General features: G+C 41.9%; 1 protein-coding gene across 1 annotated transcript in view; it reads left to right on the forward strand.

Annotated features, from left to right (window-relative positions):
* MED12L (mediator complex subunit 12L) overlaps positions 1–20014 on the forward strand; it is a 423390-nt gene that overhangs the window by 135183 nt on the left and 268193 nt on the right. Inside the window, exons 11-12 of the mRNA XM_070405985.1 lie at positions 232–368; positions 19285–19416. Of these exons, the coding sequence (XP_070262086.1) occupies positions 232–368; positions 19285–19416 (269 nt within the window). The remainder of the gene's footprint in view (positions 1–231; positions 369–19284; positions 19417–20014) is intronic.

The following is a 20014-nucleotide window of genomic DNA, read 5'->3' on the forward strand; positions in this document are numbered from 1 at the left end:
CAGGCCAACACTCTATCCACTGAGCCAAACCGGTTAGGGCATGAGGAAGTTCTTTAGTTTATGCCCTTCAGACCCTGGCTGTCTAGCTTTCCAGGTTTGGTTTTGTTGGCAACTCTTCTGTCCTGGGAATGATTTTTTAAAATCCCTTTTGTACCCATAATAATGAGTTTTGTATTGTGCTGTCTGGCCTCATTTAGCCTCTTTAACTGCTTGCTTACTTTTCATTTCTAGGGGTCACCATTAGCCGGGTTTTGCACACATTGGAAGTGTTGGATCGACACTGTTTTGACCGAACTGATTCTAGCAATTCATTGGAGACGCTTTATCATAAGATTTTCTGGCCGCACCAAAATAAAGATAACCAAGAGGTAGTTATTTTTTTCTTCTTTTCCCATTTTATTAGCATATTTTCTTCTTTTTCATTCTATAAATTTTGCCAAAGCCTTCTTAATAAAGTGTAATACCTTTTGAAGAGGTCTTCACCCTGAAATCATTCTATTGTATGACTAAAAAGTTCCACCATTATAAAAATGTCCATTGGGCTGGTCTACTAGGTATATCGGTTGGAAAGCTTTTTCTTCATCCTTTTATTGTCATTTCTCATCATTTTCGTTTTAGAAGAATATCCTTCATCTAGTGATTGGATTTTATGCAGTGGTTTGGCTTTAATGCAGTGGAAGTAATAGATTTAGCATATCAGAAAGCAGCGAATGAATACCTGTGGTTATGGTCTTTGAAAAATCTATAGACAGTATATTATACAGGATTCTCCAGAGAAACAGAACCGATAGGGGAAAAATGTAAATATAAATATATATACAGTGGGGCCTTGACTTACGAGTGTCCTGACTAAGGAGTTTTTTGAGATACCAGCTGTCTCTTGGCCGATTTTTTGCATTGAGTTGACAGAGTAATTTGAGTTAACGAGCTCCTTAATGAGCTCGGTCTTGGAACGAATTAAACTCGTAAGTCAAGGCCCCACTGTATGTATGTATGTGTGTGTGTGTGTGTGTGTGTGTGTATGTATACACACACACACACACACACACACACACACACATATATATATTAAGAGAGAGAATATTTACAGTCATTTGCCACATAATGATATTTCAGTCAATGACAGATTGCATATATGACGATGGTCCCATAAGATTATAATGGAGCTGAAAAATTCTTATTGCCTACTGATGCTGTAGCCATCATAATGTTGTAGTACAGTGTGTTGCTCATGTGTTTGTGGTGATGCTGGCATAAACAGACCTACTGTGCTACCTGTCATATAAAAGTATCGCACAAAAGTATAGAATATAATACTTGATAATGATAATAAAATGACTGTATTACTGGTTTGTGTATTTGCTGTACTTTTAATTGTCATTTTAGAGTGTACTCTTTCTACTTATATAAAAAAAAGTTTGGTATAAAACAGTATGCTGTATTAAGCCAGCAGCAGCCAGCCTCATACACCTCGTGTTTACCATGTTTGATTGCATCATTTTCTCATGTGCTCAACTTAATCTCATGTTGTTTTGTATGGTAACATATACTGTACAGACTTGTAGCCTAGGTGTGTAGTAAGTTAGACTATTTAGGTTTGTGTAGTGCACTCTGATGTTCGTACGACAAAATTGCCTATTGATGCATTTCTCAGAATGTGCCCTAGTTGTTAAGTGGTGTATAGCTGTATTTTAAGGAATTGGCTCACATGATTATGGGGCCTGGCAAATCTGAAATGTGCAGGGCAGGCCAGCAGGTTGGGGATTCAGGGAAGTGCTGATGTTGCAGCTTGAATCTGAAGGCAGCCTGGAGGCAGAATTCTTTCTTCCTTGGGGTCCTGTATTTTCTCTTAAGGTCTTTAACTGATTGAATAAGGCCCACCCATGTTATAGAAGATAATCTGCTTTACTAAGTCTATGGATTTAAACGTTATTCATATTTTTAAAAAAGTCTTCATCTAAATTGGAGTTTGACCCCAAGACATAGTCTAGCCAAGCTGACACATAAAATTAACCATCACACAGACAGTTGTTATCATATGCTTCCTAGTAATAGATTGTTTCAATACTGAACTTATCTATAAACATCAGATTTTCAGGTTTTTTTCCCCTTCTTATTTTGTGGAGAAATAAAAAGCTTGTGTTCTTTTTACAATGGAAAGTGCCTGTGGTATGTCCAAGTCGTGCTAGGTACCAGGAATGCAGAGGTAAGTTTTAAGACATGGTACCTACCTTCAATGAATACCTTAGTTAACTGATTATAAATACCTTTGGTTTTCATAGTAGTCTTTGGGAATTTCATATATGGAAAGAAGAGAGAACAAAAAGAACCACCACAAATCTTTCACTGTGCTACCTCCACGTGAACTTGATGTGAATCTTTTCCAGATTACTTCTGTTCTGGGATATGTGTGGGTCATCACTCTGCTTCTCGAAGATAAGGTTCATGCCAACTAGGGTATCCGGATGCTGTGAGTGAGGCACACAGACCCAGTATAATCTCTAACTCGAGCCTAAGTGGAAATGCTTCAGTCCTTCCGGAGAGCATACTGATGATAAAAGACTACAGAGTTCTCTGCTCACTGACATAGGACAGAGTGATACTGGGTTCTTCTGGGGTGGACACCTTGAAATCTTTTTTTTTTTTTTTTTGGAATAAAGACTTTCTTAGATAAAAGCCTTCAAGAGTGCTAAGATTTGTAATATGTAGACGTGAGCTATCTGGAAGGAAAGTAGGGCTACCTGAGATTCAAGGTGTGCTTTTGGATTGCTAACCTGCTTGCGCTAAATGTTGAGTAAAGACTATATTGTTCCCAAGTGAGTTTTACCTAGTCCACCCAAACCGCTTTAGTTTTATGGTTAGCCTGACTACGACGTATCTTTCTAGTTCATGAAATGACCAACTTTAGAATTCCTATGCCTCATTCACACACAGACTTAAGTTACAGGACTCTTAAAGAGAAAAATCATGAGTGTCTGAATGTTTTTGAATAAAATTATATTATCTGATTCTCTCTCAAGCACAGTTATCTCCAATGTGGGTGCCTGAGGTGGGCCATTGGGTGCAAGAGGAAGTGATTAGAATTTCTATTTAGATTACATTTTGAAACAACCAGTTCTGTTTTGTCTAGGTTTTATAATAAACATAATTGTTATGCTGATATTAGTATAGAAACAAATAAATATGTGTTGAGTGAGAGTGTTTGCTAAAAAAATACTGAGCTGAAAAGCTATGTAAGAAATGTTTGGCGATCTCTGCTGTAAGCATCAAGTGAGGGACTTCGCCCAGAATTTGAGAAGTGCGTCCCACTAGAGGGCGATGTGTGCTCAGGGCAGAGAGTCCTGGATACTCTAGTCACAAACACACTTCATTGGAAGGAACGTTAGTGTTGCCCATTTAGGAGTAATTATATTGCATGTTGACTCAACACCAGAAAGATCTGATCTGAGTGAGTGGTTGCTTTGTGATTACTATGCTGTTTAATGAATAAGACAAAAAACTACATTTTAACCTGTAAGTCAAACTGGTCATCTTTTCTTAATAATTGGTCAGAAAGAGTAACTGGATGGAGCCTTCTGAAACATTTAACATGAAATTATTTTTTACAATATGACTTTGGCATCTACTTGTGTGCGTGTGTGTGTTTGTGAACATATGTATGTGTATTAGTATGTATGTGAATGGCAATGTTGCATCTCTGTTTACTCACCACAGGGTTTGCTGTTTTCTTGACTTCTGAGTCACATTATATGTTTCTGGAATCCATGTATGAACCATGCAGCTGTATTGACTGCTCAGCTCTGTGACCTCGAACAAGTTACTGGTGGGCTCTGCGCCTTAGTGCTCTTACTTGTTAATCAGCATAGAGCACTTGACCCACTTGTCTCTAAGGAGACAGAGTACTTTCAGAATTATTAAGCACTATGTAAATGTGTTTTAAGTTGTTATTATTAGTAATAATCATTATTAGGATTATATTAGAAGAACCAATATAGTGTTATGTTGGAAGTTATTCTCTGATAAGGAGGAGTTGTATAAAGTGGTGTAGTTGGTATTCAGATACACATCTCACTTCTTCAAAACGAACTTCCCCTTTTTGATTTTATAATTTGTTAGGGCTTAGACAACGTGATAGATAATAGGATATGCGGCAGCCTCTGCAGTTGCAGTGAGTCTGAGGTTTGCTTTTGCTGAAGTCATGTGTAGGGTGATGAACTGCATAGTCTTCTCACATCTGTTTGGGAAACTTGAACTTCATTCTCCTTGATTCCCTTTTCTCTGGAACTGCTAAGGGGAAATGCTATTCTCTCTATTCTCGTGTGGGATGGGGAGAACAGCTGTCCAGATGTGATGAGGGGCAGAGGGCCAGGTTTGTTGTGTGATGTCTTGGAGTTTGGTGAAAGCCCATTGAAAACAGTGATGTACGAGATGGGATTCGAGGCCTTGGCCCTGCCCTGTGGTTGGAGTGTGGTCACAGGGAGTAGCAGCTGACGTTGTGCCAGGCCTGTGCTTGGGGTGTGCTAGGCCTATAACATGCTTTCACTCAACTCACATAAAATGCATTGTTCCTTTACCCTCCCTCCTTCTCCACTCTCTCCCCAATCCTCAGCTACTGCTTCTGTATCAGGGTTTGGGTACTAGTGTAAGAGCATGAAAGTGCAAATCTCAAAACACCCTCAGTGTTAGTTTTTCTAGATCTGTGCCACTTGATTTTCCATTCAGTGGAGAGTAAAGTGTGAAAATGGCAATTCCTAGGGCAGGGTTGGGCCACACAGGGGCCAGACCGGTGCAGTGCACTGGTGGTGGGCTGCTGTGCACAGGGTGGGCTGAGGTGACCGGGAAATGGGCATGCCTTTTAGGAAAGGGGTGGCCTCTCAGATTCTACTTGGGGTGGCGGACCCACTGTTGCTGATCATCATCATTTCAAGAGAACTGGGATATCAAGATGTGTATGTAACCTTTCTAAGTCTTATAGCACTCTCCAGGCCAGTCCGCAGGTCTGCTGGTCGTGTTTGCTCGGATGCCTGTCACTTTCCAACTCCTGGTACGTGTTTCATACAACATTTACTCACTCATTTGCCTACTTAGTGTTTTAGAACCATTCCTACTCTTGGTGGTAGAGACAGAGAAGCCGGCATCCCTGTGAGGGAGTTACTGTGTGGGGGTGAGGACCTCCGCTTCCTGATGCTGACGGAGCCCATCACTTGGGAACTCACCTGAGCAGTAGGATGAGGGGTGTCCCCTCAACCCTCCAGAGCCATGCACCACTTCTTCCCTCTTGGCTTCTTTCCTTGTTTCTGTGAGTATGAGGGGCTAAGAAGCTACCTCTTTCTCACTTCTCTCTCTGGTGCCTGGGAAGCAGGCTTTCTCTTCCTGCCAGAAGGCTGGACCAGCTGCTCTGGGCAGAGCTGCTCAGACAGCAGCAGCTTGCATTTCCCCTTTCCCTGCGGGTCACAACCCCGGCACGCCCAGACTCTGGAAACCTCTGGATTTGCTGTTTGTGTTGTTTGATGATTGGAGTATTCACAAAGCATTCTCTGAACAGCTGAGAGGCGCTCATGCTGATGATCTGTGTAGTGGCCTGAGGTTCAGAGCACGTGCCTGACTCCCCGTGGTTCAGGCCCCCGGTCAGGCCAGGTCTCTGCAGTGTGGCTGATGCACCACATGAAGCCTCGCATCTATGATGGCCGGGCTTGTCCTGTGTGTATTCCTGCGAGCCTGTAGTTCCTAGGCCAGGGTCTGTTCCTTCTGCTCACCTGAATTTCATCAACCGCTAGCACCATGCCTGGGGCCCTCAAGTCCTGAGGAGGTACTTAGGAAATTTGGTTTTAGGGCTGCTAAACATGCTGCTGGGATAATGAACTGGAAGGGAGACCCCTGTATTAGTTTTGGCTTGGTATCAAGTTAACCAGTGGTGCCTGTTCAGATGTGTAGGAGAGTGGCAGGTGGGTGGGGGAATGTGGCTGACAGGGGAGCGCTCAGCTGTAAAATCAGGTTAGTGTGTTCCTTTGGGGGCATTAGGGACAGTTCACTTACTCATGATGAGTGTCAGTTTCTTCATTTGTAAAAGGGTGGATAAAACACATCGATATTTATAGGGCTTAGGCAGAAATCCTAGCTGCTATTATTATGGATAATGTATTTTGGGAGACAGAAACTTTGGAGAGATGGAAGGAATATGATCCCTTGGGACTACTGTAGACACACTCATACACACTCACACACAATTATCCATCACACAACTATCCCTCACACTGTCCACTAGTCCATAAAGCACAGCCAGGATTTGCCAGGCTTTTTACATTCTTGGATTTTCACAAATGCTTTTACCCTCGGGGGGAAGACGGAGGGTGGGGTGAGCCCATGGGGAGGTGGCTACAGTCCGATATTCTAAATGAGATCATGCTCATCTCAAAACATCCTCATACTTAAGGATGTTTTTAAAGCCAAGACTCAAGAAAGTCAAGCACAAGTGAAGCAAACAAGGAACACACAGGCCTGACCCCCATTGAGAGGCCCTGTGCTGAGTGACCGCAGCTGCTGCTGGTGCTGCCAGGGGCCTGCTGGAATCCACTGTGCCTTCGATGCTACAGGTTTTCCGACTAAAGTGTTGCAACAGCTACCATCTACTTAAAAAAAAAAAAAATCTATTAGTAAAAGGGCAGTTATGTTAACATAGTGGGAAAAATTGTGTGCCTGGACACTTAGACTTTGCTGGCGTTGAGAGGGTCAGCAACACCACCATTTAGGTAGAGTGGGCCTCTGTTTTTGAGCATGTATGCAAGGTCATAAGCACTAGGTCCTGTTTTAAGTGTGTTATATCATCTTGTTTAATTTTTCCCTGGCCCGTGAGATACATGTCTTAAAAAATTTTTGTTCCCCAACTTTACAGATGAGGAAAGCAAGGTTGAGCGAGGATGAGTACATTGCCTAAGCTCATACGCAGCTCATTGGTGGGAGAACAGGAATTGGGATCATAATGGTTGCAGAGTGGCACTCTGAAATAGTACATTCTATTCTTTGAACCTCTTTTAAAAATCATTTTATTTTAATTGTCTAAAGCTGAGCAAACAAGTATCAGATGTAAATTTAGAAAAAGGAGGGAAAAACCTTAATAATAGTCCTAAACAGTTCCCACATGTTAATATTGGCACTTTTTTTTCCTTCATGCATAATCTGTAACTAATTTTTAAAAGTTTGTTTGAGATTTTTAACATAGTAAATAATACTTTAGAAGACAGTCTAAATCCTCAAGTTGAGCAGTCTGGCCTTTGTAGTAGAACACAGACGAGCCCACCTTAGACCTAGATTAGAAGCCTGGCTGTGTCGCCAGGTAGGTGGGCAGCCTTGGACCAGTTATTTCCTCCCTCAGTATCATTCTCTTTGTCCAGAGGCCTTCCTAATAAAATCCACATCATCTGGCAGCATATGATAAACAGTAAATGCTGAGTGTTATGTTCTGGGCTGGGCAGCCTAGCACCATCGTTTAGAAATTGATAATCCCCTTGTTCTCATCTGTATGTTTTCTTTATTATTTATAAAAAGCAGGCAGTATAGTTTATCAGACCATACAGTGATGACTTTTGGGATTTAAGTCTAATGTTTTAATTATTTTCAGAATTAGCCCTTTTCAATGACTTCCAGAGATTACTTTGTGATTATAATTTATCTCGTGTATGACTTTGGTTATCATGCAGTTATATATTTCTCAAAACTATTTTCTTCATTTGTATTATTTAAATGTTGATTTAATGGAGGGATAGCACATTTATTTTTTGGCACATTGCAAATTAATGACAATTAGTTGATATAAATGCTTAGAGGAAGGTTTTTACTTTTGTTTTCTTACCTACCTCTCTTCTTCTCAGAACTCAGAACTGTACTATTTTTAACTGCTGCTTTGGAATAAAAAGGAAGTATTTTTTGCTTCCATGATGTATGTTTTGTTTCAAGACCTACAGGCTATCAACATTGATTCTGAGGATGTGAGACTAGGAGAACATGCCCTTTTCCTCATCAGAAATCAGCCATTCCAAGTATCTTTTTAGAAGGTATATATGACAGAAAACATTTGTGTGTGTATATATATATATATATATATATATATATATATATATAAAGATTTTTTAATAATGAGTGCCATTTATATTTAAATTATAAATCTTATGAGCTTATGGTTAACAATCTTAGGCTAATTACTTTATAAGGTGATTCTGCTAGAAAACTATTTGTGACCATGTCCAACAGGCTTATGTTCTATTAGTAGCTCAGACCTGTTCCCTTTTATGGCATTGTTTTATAATGTAGGTAGTATATTTAAATTCCATATTTTAAAATAGTAAACAGTTTCACCAAGTATCTCTAATTTCTAAAGGAAGTTTGCCTCAGATGTAATTGCCTTTGTTTTTTTAAATAATACAAGACCTGTGGTTAGTGTATAGATACCATTAGGTTATTGAGTAAGAGTTGAATTATACTTAATCTATCAGGTTTGTGCCACCTTCCCCCAGGAATGAAAAATGTGACAAATCTCCCTTATGATAAGGCTTTCTTCACATTTGCAATATATTTACTATAGATGTAGCACCCCCATGATGATTATTTGCAACAGAATGAATAATTTCAGTATTTACCATTATGGTATGTCCCAAGATCATGAGGCCAGATGAACAATGCTGTTAATTAAGGGACCTTAAATGATTTTTTAATTTTGTGTTCATTCATCCCCTCTTGTTCCCATTATAGAAGTTATTTCTGCTTGTGATTGTTATACACATAGTATATGTCTACATTCTGTATATCAAGAAGTCCCTTTCAGCCCTGGCCAGTTTTGCTCAGTGGTTTAGAGTGTCGATCCATGGACCAAAGGGTCATGGGATCAATTCCCAGTCAAGGACATGTACGTGGGTTGCAAGTTCAATCCCTGGCCCCAGTTGGAGCTCATACAGGGGTCATCCAATCGATGTGTCTCTCTCACATTGATATTTCTCTCTCCCTCCCTCCTTCCCTCCCTCCCTTCCTTCTTCTTTCCCTCCCTCCTTCCCTCAGTTTTCCTTCCACTCTCTCTAGAAATCAATGGGAAAGATATCTTCAGGTGAGGATTAGCAAAACAAACAAACAAAAAAAGTCCGTTTCAGCCTACGACCTGGAACTCTGTCCTTCTCTCCTGCCAAGAATGGGGCTGCCAGAGCCCTGCTCAGGTAGCTTGGGTTTGATTCAGGTCTGTGACCCAGCAGCTTTGAGATATTTAACATTTTCAACCCAGAGGCCTAACTTTGCTCCACAGTCATGATAGCATGAAAGCATTAGAGCAGGAAACACCGTGGAACAAATACTCATTATTTTTGTAAGCAGTAACAGTGGTTCATTTTGGCCCGTATACTTTGGATATTTTCCTAGGCATTTATGTATATTGATATGAGCACTTTAGACTCTAACAGGATTTTTTTCTGCTTAATATTGTCCATCACATCTTGCCTGTTTATTTTGTTCTGTCTATGGTGCTCAATTCTTTTATTCTAATAAAGTTATCCAGTTGCTGGTAGTAATGTTGACTTAAACTTTCAAGTATTTATTCCTTTTCTTCCTGTTGACTAAATCTTTAGAATGATGCTAAATAATAGTATTGGGGCCACCATCCTTGATTCATTAAATTAGGAATGGAGCCCGGCCAGTGTGGCACAGTGGTTGAGCATTGACCCACAAACCAAGAGGTCACCAGCTTGATTCCTGGTCAGGCCACATACCCAGGCTGTGGGCTCGATCCCAAGTGGGTGGTGTGCAAGAGGCAGCCAATCAATGTTTCTCTCTCATCATTGATGTTTCTATCTCTCCCTATCCCTTCCTCTTTCAGAAATAAATAAAATATATTTTTAAAATTAGGAATGGAAATGCTTCTGGTGTTTTACACTTAATCAGCTGTTGGATTACATTAGATATTTTTCCACATTAAGTAAGTGCATCTGTGTGTTGGGGGAACAGGGACAAGATATTAGACCCTCCCACCTCCAACCCACTCCAATCATCCTCGTGTTTTCCTTCAGTTACATGTATTACAGTACATTGCTTTTATATTTTTTGATTAAAAAATATCTATTGAACCTAACATGTGCCAGGCACTGTGGTAGATGCTGAAAATATAACCATGAAGAAGGCACATTCTGCCTGATATGAGTATCTGGTCTAACATGTGTTAGAGGCGGAATGAAGTCTTTGGTAACTTACTCACGTGGCTTCATTTCTGTAATGTCAATTTGATTAGAAATTTGGCTGGTTTCTTGAGAGGTAGGAGTCAGGGCTGGAACCCTGGTGGCAGTGACTGGTTGGAGTGGGGTCTGTGTGGCCCACCTGGGAGACTTCCATGTCACCATGGTGCTCCTTGTATTTCCAGTGACCTTGCTTCACCCACGATGGGAGCAGCAGAGAGTATGGACTTTGTAACTAGGTCTCCTAGCTTTTCCACTTTTGATCTCCATGCCCTTGGCCATTTTAACCTCTGAACCTCCATTTTCCTATCTGTAAAATGGGAGTAGCAACACCTACTTCAAAGTTTGTTGTTGAGATTAGAGGTGATGTAAGTAAAACACCCAGTACCTGCTCAGTAAATGTTTTAGATTATTTCTACTGCTACTACTTGTTGGAAATTTATAGCTGTTAATGTTATTGCCATGATTACATGTTTTTAACTTATGCTGGGCCAGAACTCGGCTTCTTGACCGCCTTGTTGGGTGCTTTTTCTCTGACCTTAACTCTGTGCCTTGACTCAGTTTCTCTCTGTGTGTCTGTCTCGCCCTCTCTTTCTTGTTCTGTATGCCCTATTTGCCTGTGTGCAGTTACAAGCTAGGGTGCCTGCTGTGGGTTGTTCGGCAATGTTTTACTGTTTTAAAGCCCCTGAATATTTATTCCTCTTTTGTAGTGTTCAGATGGAAGTTCTTTCTTCAGTAGTTCTCAGAAGTGTGTCTCCTCTTCCTAAAGGACATTTGAGGCCAGTAGCTGGAAATCTTATAGTCAGTCATGAGCTATGTTTTGAAAGATGCATGTTAATTACATGGAAGTAAATATTACAGAACAGGAAACAGAATACTCTGAGGCTGTAAGCTGCAAGGTGGAAGGCAGAAAAGCCCAGAGCAGCATGGGCCTCACACAAAAGTCTTGTGTACACTGGGGGGAGTGGGTGGAGTCGGGGGGGGGGGGGGCGGGCAATAAGGGTCAAAATTACCTTCCCAGATTCTTTTTACAAACAGTGTTGCTCTGCTTACCTAGTTCATTTCCCAAGAGTTAGGTTGTGGCAAGAGGTCCATTAATTAGATGAATGATAAGTTGGACAAATTATTAAACATCTTTATGTCTTGCTTTCTTAATCTGTAAAATGGTGACACTAATAGCTCATAGAGAGTGAAGATTAAAATAAATAATTCCTGGAACACATTTATTGCAATCTCTGTGAATTGAGTAAGCACTCAAAATATATATTAATTACCTCTATTACTGCCATCTTCAAATTTGCTAAGATACCTTTCTTAGTGACTTTGAAAGTGATTTAGTCCACACTATGTTATTTTATTAGAAGTGAATGAATAGATTTACATTTAAGTCCAAGTACTTTCCATTTTTAATTTTTGTTGGGTCTGCTTTGGTCAGTTATTGGTGCTGAGACATTAAAATAAGCAATAAATATTCCAAAAAGTCAATTAGACAGAATAGATGTTTGCCAGAATATAAACGATTTCATTGGTCAGGGCTCATTGGTCAGGGCTCAACACCTAAAATATTTCATATTTCACAAGATTGAGCACAGAGCAGTGAGCCGCATGAGTACCTGGCACAGAGTGATTTTCCCCCGGTGTTCTGAGAATCTACCAAAGTCTTCACTGCCTGTCAAAACCCCGGATCCAGAACGTAACAGTAAAGCTGAGAGGATGGGGTACTACATACAACTGGCAACCCCTCCTTGAGCCACCTGAGGGCGGGAGGTGCAGCCACCAGAAGGAGGGGTGCAGCTCCTGGGAGAAGGGAAGGATGGTGAGCAGACAGAACAGACCTTGTCTGAGGGCTGAGGACTCCCCTTCTTGGAGAGGACATAAGATTTAATGCTGATCCTGCACCTTTAACCTCCCTTTTCTGTGTTTAACTGCAAGCCTCTCCCATCTACCTGTCTTATTTATGTATCTTTAATTAGATAATGCAAAGTCACCATTTTCATGCAGAAAATAGAAATAAAAACAAATGATCCCACAAAATTTCTCATACTTCCATTGCTGAAGATACATTCTTTCGCCCCTGAGCTGACCATGGGCCTTTTTTTCCTGTAAGATCGGTCTACTTTCAATTGTTGTGATCCATTATGTGCTTCTTACAAACATCAGAAGGAGTCTTTATCAGGCTTCACTGAGGCCTGGGGCATTCGTGTCTTTTTACTTAAGATAACTTCTTTGGGCTATATTTTTAGAGGTTGAATTATTGGAGCAAATAATATAAACTTTTAAGACTATTGTTGTGTAACAGAAATTACATCCGAAAGGGAAGTACCAATTTTTATTCCTACAAAGTGATACATGAGAATATATCTATATATAGTGCCTAGAAAAGGGCCTCGTCATAGTAGGTGCTCAATACATATTTATTTAATGAATTAGTAAGTAAATGCATGAGTGAGGCTTTACCAGTTTCATGGTACCCTTCATAGTGTGTTTTCATAAACTTTTTTCCAGATTTTAAATTTTGTATTGTTGCCTTTCTACATTTGCCATTTAACCAGCAGTCCTCAGATCCTGTAATTGCTTGAACCACAGCCATGTTTTCAATGTTTATGTTTGCTTAAAACTACTTAGAATTAATTTCCTATTGTTACTGTAACAAGTTATCTGAAATTTAGCGGCTTAAAACAACACAGACTTGTTCTCCCATAGTTCTGGAGGGTATCATCTCACTGGGCTGCTTTCCTTCCAGGGGCTCTGGGACAACCGTTTCCTCGCATTTTCTAGCTCCTAGAGGCCACCTCACTCCCTAGCTTGTGTTCCCTTACTCCTTTGTCAAAGCCAGCGGCAGAGCATCTTTAAACTCCTCCCTTGGTCTCACTCCTGCTCTTTCTCTCACTCTCCCCCCCCCCCCCCCGCACCCCCATTCCTTTATGAGCACTCTGGAGATTACTTTGGGGCCACCCAAATAATGCATGATAATCCCTTCTTCTCAAGACCCTTAATCACAGTCTGAAAGTCCCTTTTGCCATTTAAGGTAACATTCATAGGCCCTGGAATTAGGATGTGGACATCTTTGGGGATGAGGGCCATTGTTCTGCCTGCCACATACTTCATGTTTGCTGTTGTTCATCTCTATTTTGAAATCTAATTCTTTTAAGATATTTCTCAAAAGCTACCTTCTAAAAGAAACATCTAAGCATTCCCTTCAGTCTTCTCTCTGCTCCTGGTGAATATTGCTGTCTTTCTGAGATAAATGATGTGTTCTTTCTTATGCATCTAAATTATGTATATACATGTATGTCTATCCCACTGAATCTCCATCTTGTTGAAGGCAGGGACCTTCATGTTTAGTTCATATCCTGAACTATTAACTTACCTCAGATTTTTGCCTTGAACTTATTATGTGTTAAAAGTATTTATTAAATTTCACTTAAACAATTATTGGTGTAAAGAAAAGGAGCTTAATATTTTTAGAAATTTGTTGTTAGGGAGAAAATGCATTTCAACTTACATATTTGAAATCATGATGTCCTATTGACAGTGTAGGGGCCCTGTCCAGAGTGTGCCAGCTGTTCAAAGCCAATCTGAGTGTGGGAATCCTAATCAGAGTGTTCAAGGCTAATTTGCTGTATGCAGGTACAAAAGCAAGGACACAGCAATCTTACTTACCCACTGACGGCTCAGGCATGCCTTTCTGTAACCCAAATATTGGTGTCACTATTTGGAAAGAAGCCTCCTTTGTCTAAGTTAGTGTAAAGATGTGTTACTGACCATCTGAGGCTAGGCTGCTTTTATATAGGGGCGGCTGCTCTGTATGTGTTTGCTACTGTATTAGTAAGGGCTACTGTGTGAGCAGTAGTTCCTTTGTTTGCTGGACCGCTTTATGTGACAGCTTTGTTAGCTGCTGCCTTGTAAGGCTACTTTGAAGAATTGTTTTGTCTAATGGCTCCTTGTTAGCAATGGCTACATAGTCTGCAATAAAGCCTCTCTTATACACCTATGACGGCTCATTACTTCTTCATCTCATACCCGATGCCCATGAAGGTCCAGTCCCTGCCCTAGGGACTCGGACACAACAGTTGGCATAGTCGGCAGGATGAAGAAGTGAGTACTTCCCAACAGACAGTTACTTGAATTAACTTGTAAGACAGCATCTGGCAGACAAAGGGAAGCTACCCTCTAATAATTTTCTAGCCGTTGATTGGTACAGAGTGGTGGAGAAGGTATAAGGCATTGGTATGTGGGGCACATGAGCCACGGGTGTCTGTATGCACATTGAACATATCTGATGGGGTGTACCCTGGAACTGGTGTTGAGAGTCAAATAAGCAAAATATTCTCCTTATTTTTTGAATATTAGTAGTTAATACATTTAAAATGTAGACCGAAACTTTATAGTAAATAGGGGGCAAAAGGTTTGAATGAAATATTACCTTGAAAAGTAATGCTAAAATTATAAAACTGTATTTCATAACATTTTTAAATTATAAAGAACTAATGTAATGCCTTATTACCCAAGTTCATAACTATGTAATTACTAGGGGCCCAATGCACAGATTTGTGCACCTTGAAAGTAACTGTGGGCTGCGAGGCTGTGGTAGGCACAGGGGTGGGTCTCGGCCTATCCTCAGTGCCCCGCCTGGCCCCTCTCCCTGTGGTCCCTGGTCCCCTATCTGCCGGCAGTTTCACTCTTGCCGCCGCTGCTCCCATGTGCTCATGGTGCCGGCCCCACTCGCACCCACTGAAGGCATAGAGCAATTAGGGCCGGCACCAGCAGTGGGTATGAGCAGGGCCGACACCGTTAGCGGGTGCGAGCTGCTGTTGCTGCTCCAATCGCCCCTCAGGAGCAGGGAGAGGTGGAGAAGCCCTCAGGGGCGATCAGGGTCTGCAGCCACTGCTTGCACCCGCTGATGGCACCGAGCAATTGAGACTGGCACCCGGCGCCAGCAGTGGGTGCGAGCGGTGGTTCTGGCGCCAGCAGCGGATATGAGTGGGGCTGGCACCAGCAACAGGTGCAAGCGCCGGGCAGGACCGTGGTGTGAGGGAGCAAAGAATTTTCAGTAACCACCAGAGGCTCGCTCACCTGGTCCACCATCCTGCAGCGGCTGACGCCTGCTATGTTCCGCATACGCCCCCTGGTGGTCAGTGCACGTCATAGGAACTGGTTATTTGGTTGTTCCACCATTCAGTCTATTTGCATATTAGCCTTTTATTATAGAAGATTCATATTGTGTGCTTTCAAGTTGGTATAATATGACCTGGTATTCTAGTATGATCTTTTGAGAAGTTAGTGTAAGTTTTTGTAAAACCTCTGTTGTAATATCTTCTGTTTCTTTTAGTCGGCACAGAACCTGCCTATTCCTGCCTCCCCCCGACTCCAGTGTCCCAAGGAAAGAGTGGCATCAGTTGGCAGGCTGTTTGATATTCAGAAAGGAGTGGATTTTACACTGTTGGAAACTGCACACCATGGGAAAATACTTTTTGGTTGAAAATAGATTTTAAAATGTGTAACTTGTTATGGGAACAATTGATAGGAAGACAGGAAAGTTGCTGTGATAAAATTTTGAAAGCTCAGTCTTTTAGCAGCATTTTCCTTTGATTTTCTTAATTGACTGAATTCTTAGTAACCACAAATTGAGACTACAGCTGCCGCTGCAGGTAGACTGCCAGCCTGCCTTCAAGCTAAGTGTTCTGTAAGCTGGGACAGGCGGAGGCTTATCGTCTATGAACTACGGCAGGTGCAGACTATGAGACTTAGTCACTTCCTCTTTCACCCTGTCAACATCTCATTTGCTTTATGATTAGTTGTCTTTTCTGCTTTTCCTGCTATAATATGAACTTTTGGGGAACAGGCACCACATCTTTTAAACTTTCGTTTCCCAGCACGTACCTTCTCATGGGTACTTCCTAAGTGCTTTGAAGCGAATCTATTCGTTCCTAAGACTTGTTTTCTAGCACATCACTCCAAAAGTGTGGTCATATCTGGATATGTTAAAGAGAATTCTTTTCCTTTATGCTTTTTTTTTTTAATACATCTCTAGGTCAAGTAGAGCCTATTAACTTAAATTGGATAAATCAGCTGCTTATCCTCTTGTAGCATATTTTCATCTGATTTTTACGATGCAGGGGAAAGTAAAAAAATGTGTAAATGTGGGTATGATGCACATTACTTATTTGATTCATTTATTAAAACTGGTGGCAGTAGCCCTAGCTGGTTTGGCTCAGTGGATAGAGCATTGACCTGCGGACTGAAGGATCCTGGGTTCGATTCCAGTCAAGGGCACATGCCTGGGTTGCAGGCTTGATCCCCAGTTAGGGGGCATGCAGGAGGCAGCCAATCAATGATTCTTTCTCATCATTGATGTTTCTATCTCTCTCTCCCTCTCCCTTCCTCTCTGAAATCAATAAAAACATTTAAAAAAAAAAGCTGGTGGCAGTGCTTTTAGGGCAACTTCTTTCGTTCTCCTCAGTATTCTCAATGTCAGCATGTGGTGCTTCACTGAACTGACTTGTATGTTTTTACTTTTCTCTGGATTACATTGAAACCAGGTGGGAATTCCTCCCCATTTGCTTTCTTTTTTAAATGCTACGTTTGGTCTTTGTATATTTTAATTGCATTTTTCTCTTGTTTCAAACCAAGGGAACCAAAGCTCCTTTCGAAATATATGCCTTTTTGTGTGTTTTGAGTCAAGATGTTTTTAATGAAATTTAGGGTAGGATGAGTAAAAATCTTGGGATAAACTGATTTTTATATCTATTGTTTCATAGTGTCTAAAGGCTGATCAGGGATTCTTATCCTGAGATTCTTGGATGTTTTCTCAGAGTGCACAAGCCTGAAATGTGCTTACTGTGTGTGTGTGTGTGTGTGTGTGTGTGTGTATACACACATACATTTACAAGAGTTGGCAAAAGTGGGTTTACAGTTTTGAGTACCCAAAACACAGTTTATAGTTGTATTATTACTTATTTTTGTATGTTATATGTTTTTGACTGCCATTTTTCATGTTTGTTGTTTCTAGTGCAGTGGGTCTTTGATTAGCAGCCCCTCCTCACCCGGTACCCTCACACACGTTGTTTCTTACAATTCCTCATTGGACTGGGCGATTTGATAACCTGGCTTGAGTGAATTATTGAGGGACACTGTGAGTGATGGCCTGAGGAGACAACAGTGGAGTGAAGTGCTTGGGCTTTGTAACAGCTGTTCTTGATATTCGGTGGTCTGTTTCCCTTCCATCTGCTTTTGGAATTGAATTCTGGAGGATTCATGGGGCTAGATCAGTGATGGCAAACCTTTTGAGCCCAGTGTGTCAGCATTTTGAAAAACCCTAACTTAACTCTGGTGCCGTGTCACATATAGAAATTTTTTTATATTTGCAACCATAGTAAAACAAAGATTTATATTTTTGATATTTATTTTATATATTTAAATGCCATTTAACAAAGAAAAATCAACCAAAAAAATGAGTTCGCGTGTCACCTCTGACACGCGTGTCATAGGTTTGCCATCACTGGGCTAGGCTATGGTCCCGTGTAAGTGAAGGCCTAAGGAGGGGGCTAGGCTATGATCCCGTGTAAGTGAAGGCCTATGGAGGGGGCTAGGCTATGGTCCCGTGTAAGTGAAGGCCTATGGAGGGGCTAGGCTATGATCCTGTGTAAGTGAAGGCCTATGGAGGGGCTAGGCTATGGTCCCGTGTAAGTGAAGGCCTATGGAGGGGGCTAGGCTATGATCCCGTGTAAGTGAAGGCCTATGGAGGGGGCTAGGCTATGATCCCGTGTAAGTGAAGGCCTATGGAGGGGGCTAGGCTATGGTCCCGTGTAAGTGAAGGCCTATGGAGGGGGCTAGGCTATGGTCCTGTGTAAGTGAAGGCCTATGGAGGGGCTAGGCTATGGTCCTGTGTAAGTGAAGGCCTATGGAGGGGCTAGGCTATGATCCTGTGTAAGTGAAGGCCTATGGAGGGGCTAGGCTATGGTCCCGTGTAAGTGAAGGCCTATGGAGGGGGCTAGGCTATGATCCCGTGTAAGTGAAGGCCTATGGAGGGGGCTAGGCTATGATCCCGTGTAAGTGAAGGCCTATGGAGGGGCTAGGCTATGATCCCGTGTAAGTGAAGGCCTATGGAGGGGGCTAGGCTATGATCCTGTGTAAGTGAAGGCCTATGGAGGGGCTAGGCTATGGTCCCGTGTAAGTGAAGGCCTATGGAGGGGCTAGGCTATGATCCCGTGTAAGTGAAGGCCTATGGAGGGGGCTAGGCTATGATCCCGTGTAAGTGAAGGCCTATGGAGGGGGCTAGGCTATGATCCTGTGTAAGTGAAGGCCTATGGAGGGGCTAGGCTATGATCCCGTGTAAGTGAAGGCCTATGGAGGGGCTAGGCTATGATCCTGTGTAAGTGAAGGCCTATGGAGGGGGTAGGCTATGATCCTGTGTAAGTGAAGGCCTATGGAGGGGCTAGGCTATGATCCCATGTAAGTGAAGGCCTATGGAGGGGCTAGGCTATGATCCTGTGCAAGTGAAGGCCTATGGAGGGGGTAGGCTATGGTCCCATGTAAGTGAAGGCCTATGGAGGGGGTAGGCTATGATCCCGTGTAAGTGAAGGCCTATGGAGGGGGTAGGCTATGGTCCTGTGTAAGTGAAGGCCTATGGAGGGGCTAGGCTATGATCCTGTGTAAGTGAAGGCCTATGGAGGGGGTAGGCTATGATCCTGTGTAAGTGAAGGCCTATGGAGGGGCTAGGCTGTGATCCCGTGTAAGTGAAGGCCTATGGAGGGGCTAGGCTATGATCCCGTGTAAGTGAAGGCCTATGGAGGGGCTAGGCTATGATCCCGTGTAAGTGAAAGCATATAGAATTTTCATTCTCTTGCAATTGTCACAGATTCACCTGTTCTGAGTAAATGCTGCCCTTCCTTATGACTAAAGTTTTACTCTTTATATTTTAATTACGAAAGATTTGGGAACATTTTCTAAAACGACTGTAATAAAATAAAACAAAAAAGCATTCAAACTTTAGATATTGCATTGCTTGCTTTTCCCTACTCTCATTGGGTGAATGCGCATTTGTTTCTGGCTGGTACTCATTTCTCTTGGTCATTAGGTTGCCCCCAGTGATGAAGCTGTGGTGACATTATTGTGTGAATGGGCTGTGAGCTGTAAACGGTCCGGCAAGCACAGGGCGATGGCAGTGGCGAAACTCTTGGAGAAGAGGCAAGCGGAAATCGAGGCCGAGGTGGGTGTTCCTGTCTGCTTGTTGAATGCCATCATTTAAACATTATGTTTTGGGAAGGATTCTTTTTTCTTATCCTCATTATACTATATTTTTTCTTCTAAAGGAAAAAGGGAGAATGTACAAATTCATGGCAGGATCTCTCTAAGATTCTCTGTTAACGAAGTCAGTAGTTCATATACTGGACTAACTTACAATTATCTTTTATTTTTATTTTTTCTCTATTGACTAAGGTACTACATATGTGTCCATATCCCCCATTGTCTCTCCCCCCAACCCCCCACTCTTGCCCTGACCCCCCCTGGTGTCTGTCTCCATTGGTTAGGCTTATATGCATGCATACACATCCTTTGGTTGATCTCTCCCCCTTACCCCTACCTTCCCCTACCTTCCCTCTGATGTTTGACAGTCTGATCGATGCTTCTCTGTCTCTGGATCTGTTTTTGTTCATCATTTTATGTTGTTCATTAGATTTCACAAATGAGTGAGATCATGTGACATTATCTTTCTCTGACTGGCTTATTTTGCTTAGCATAATGCTCTCCAGTTCCATCCATGCTGTTGCAAATGGTAAGAATTCCTTCTTTTTTACCACAGCGCA

The sequence above is a fragment of the Myotis yumanensis genome, unplaced genomic scaffold, assembly GCF_028538775.1.
Source record: "Myotis yumanensis isolate MYYU_CA2020_CCGP unplaced genomic scaffold, mMyoYum1.0.hap1 SCAF_2, whole genome shotgun sequence".
In the NCBI taxonomy this organism is placed as follows: domain Eukaryota; kingdom Metazoa; phylum Chordata; class Mammalia; order Chiroptera; family Vespertilionidae; genus Myotis; species Myotis yumanensis.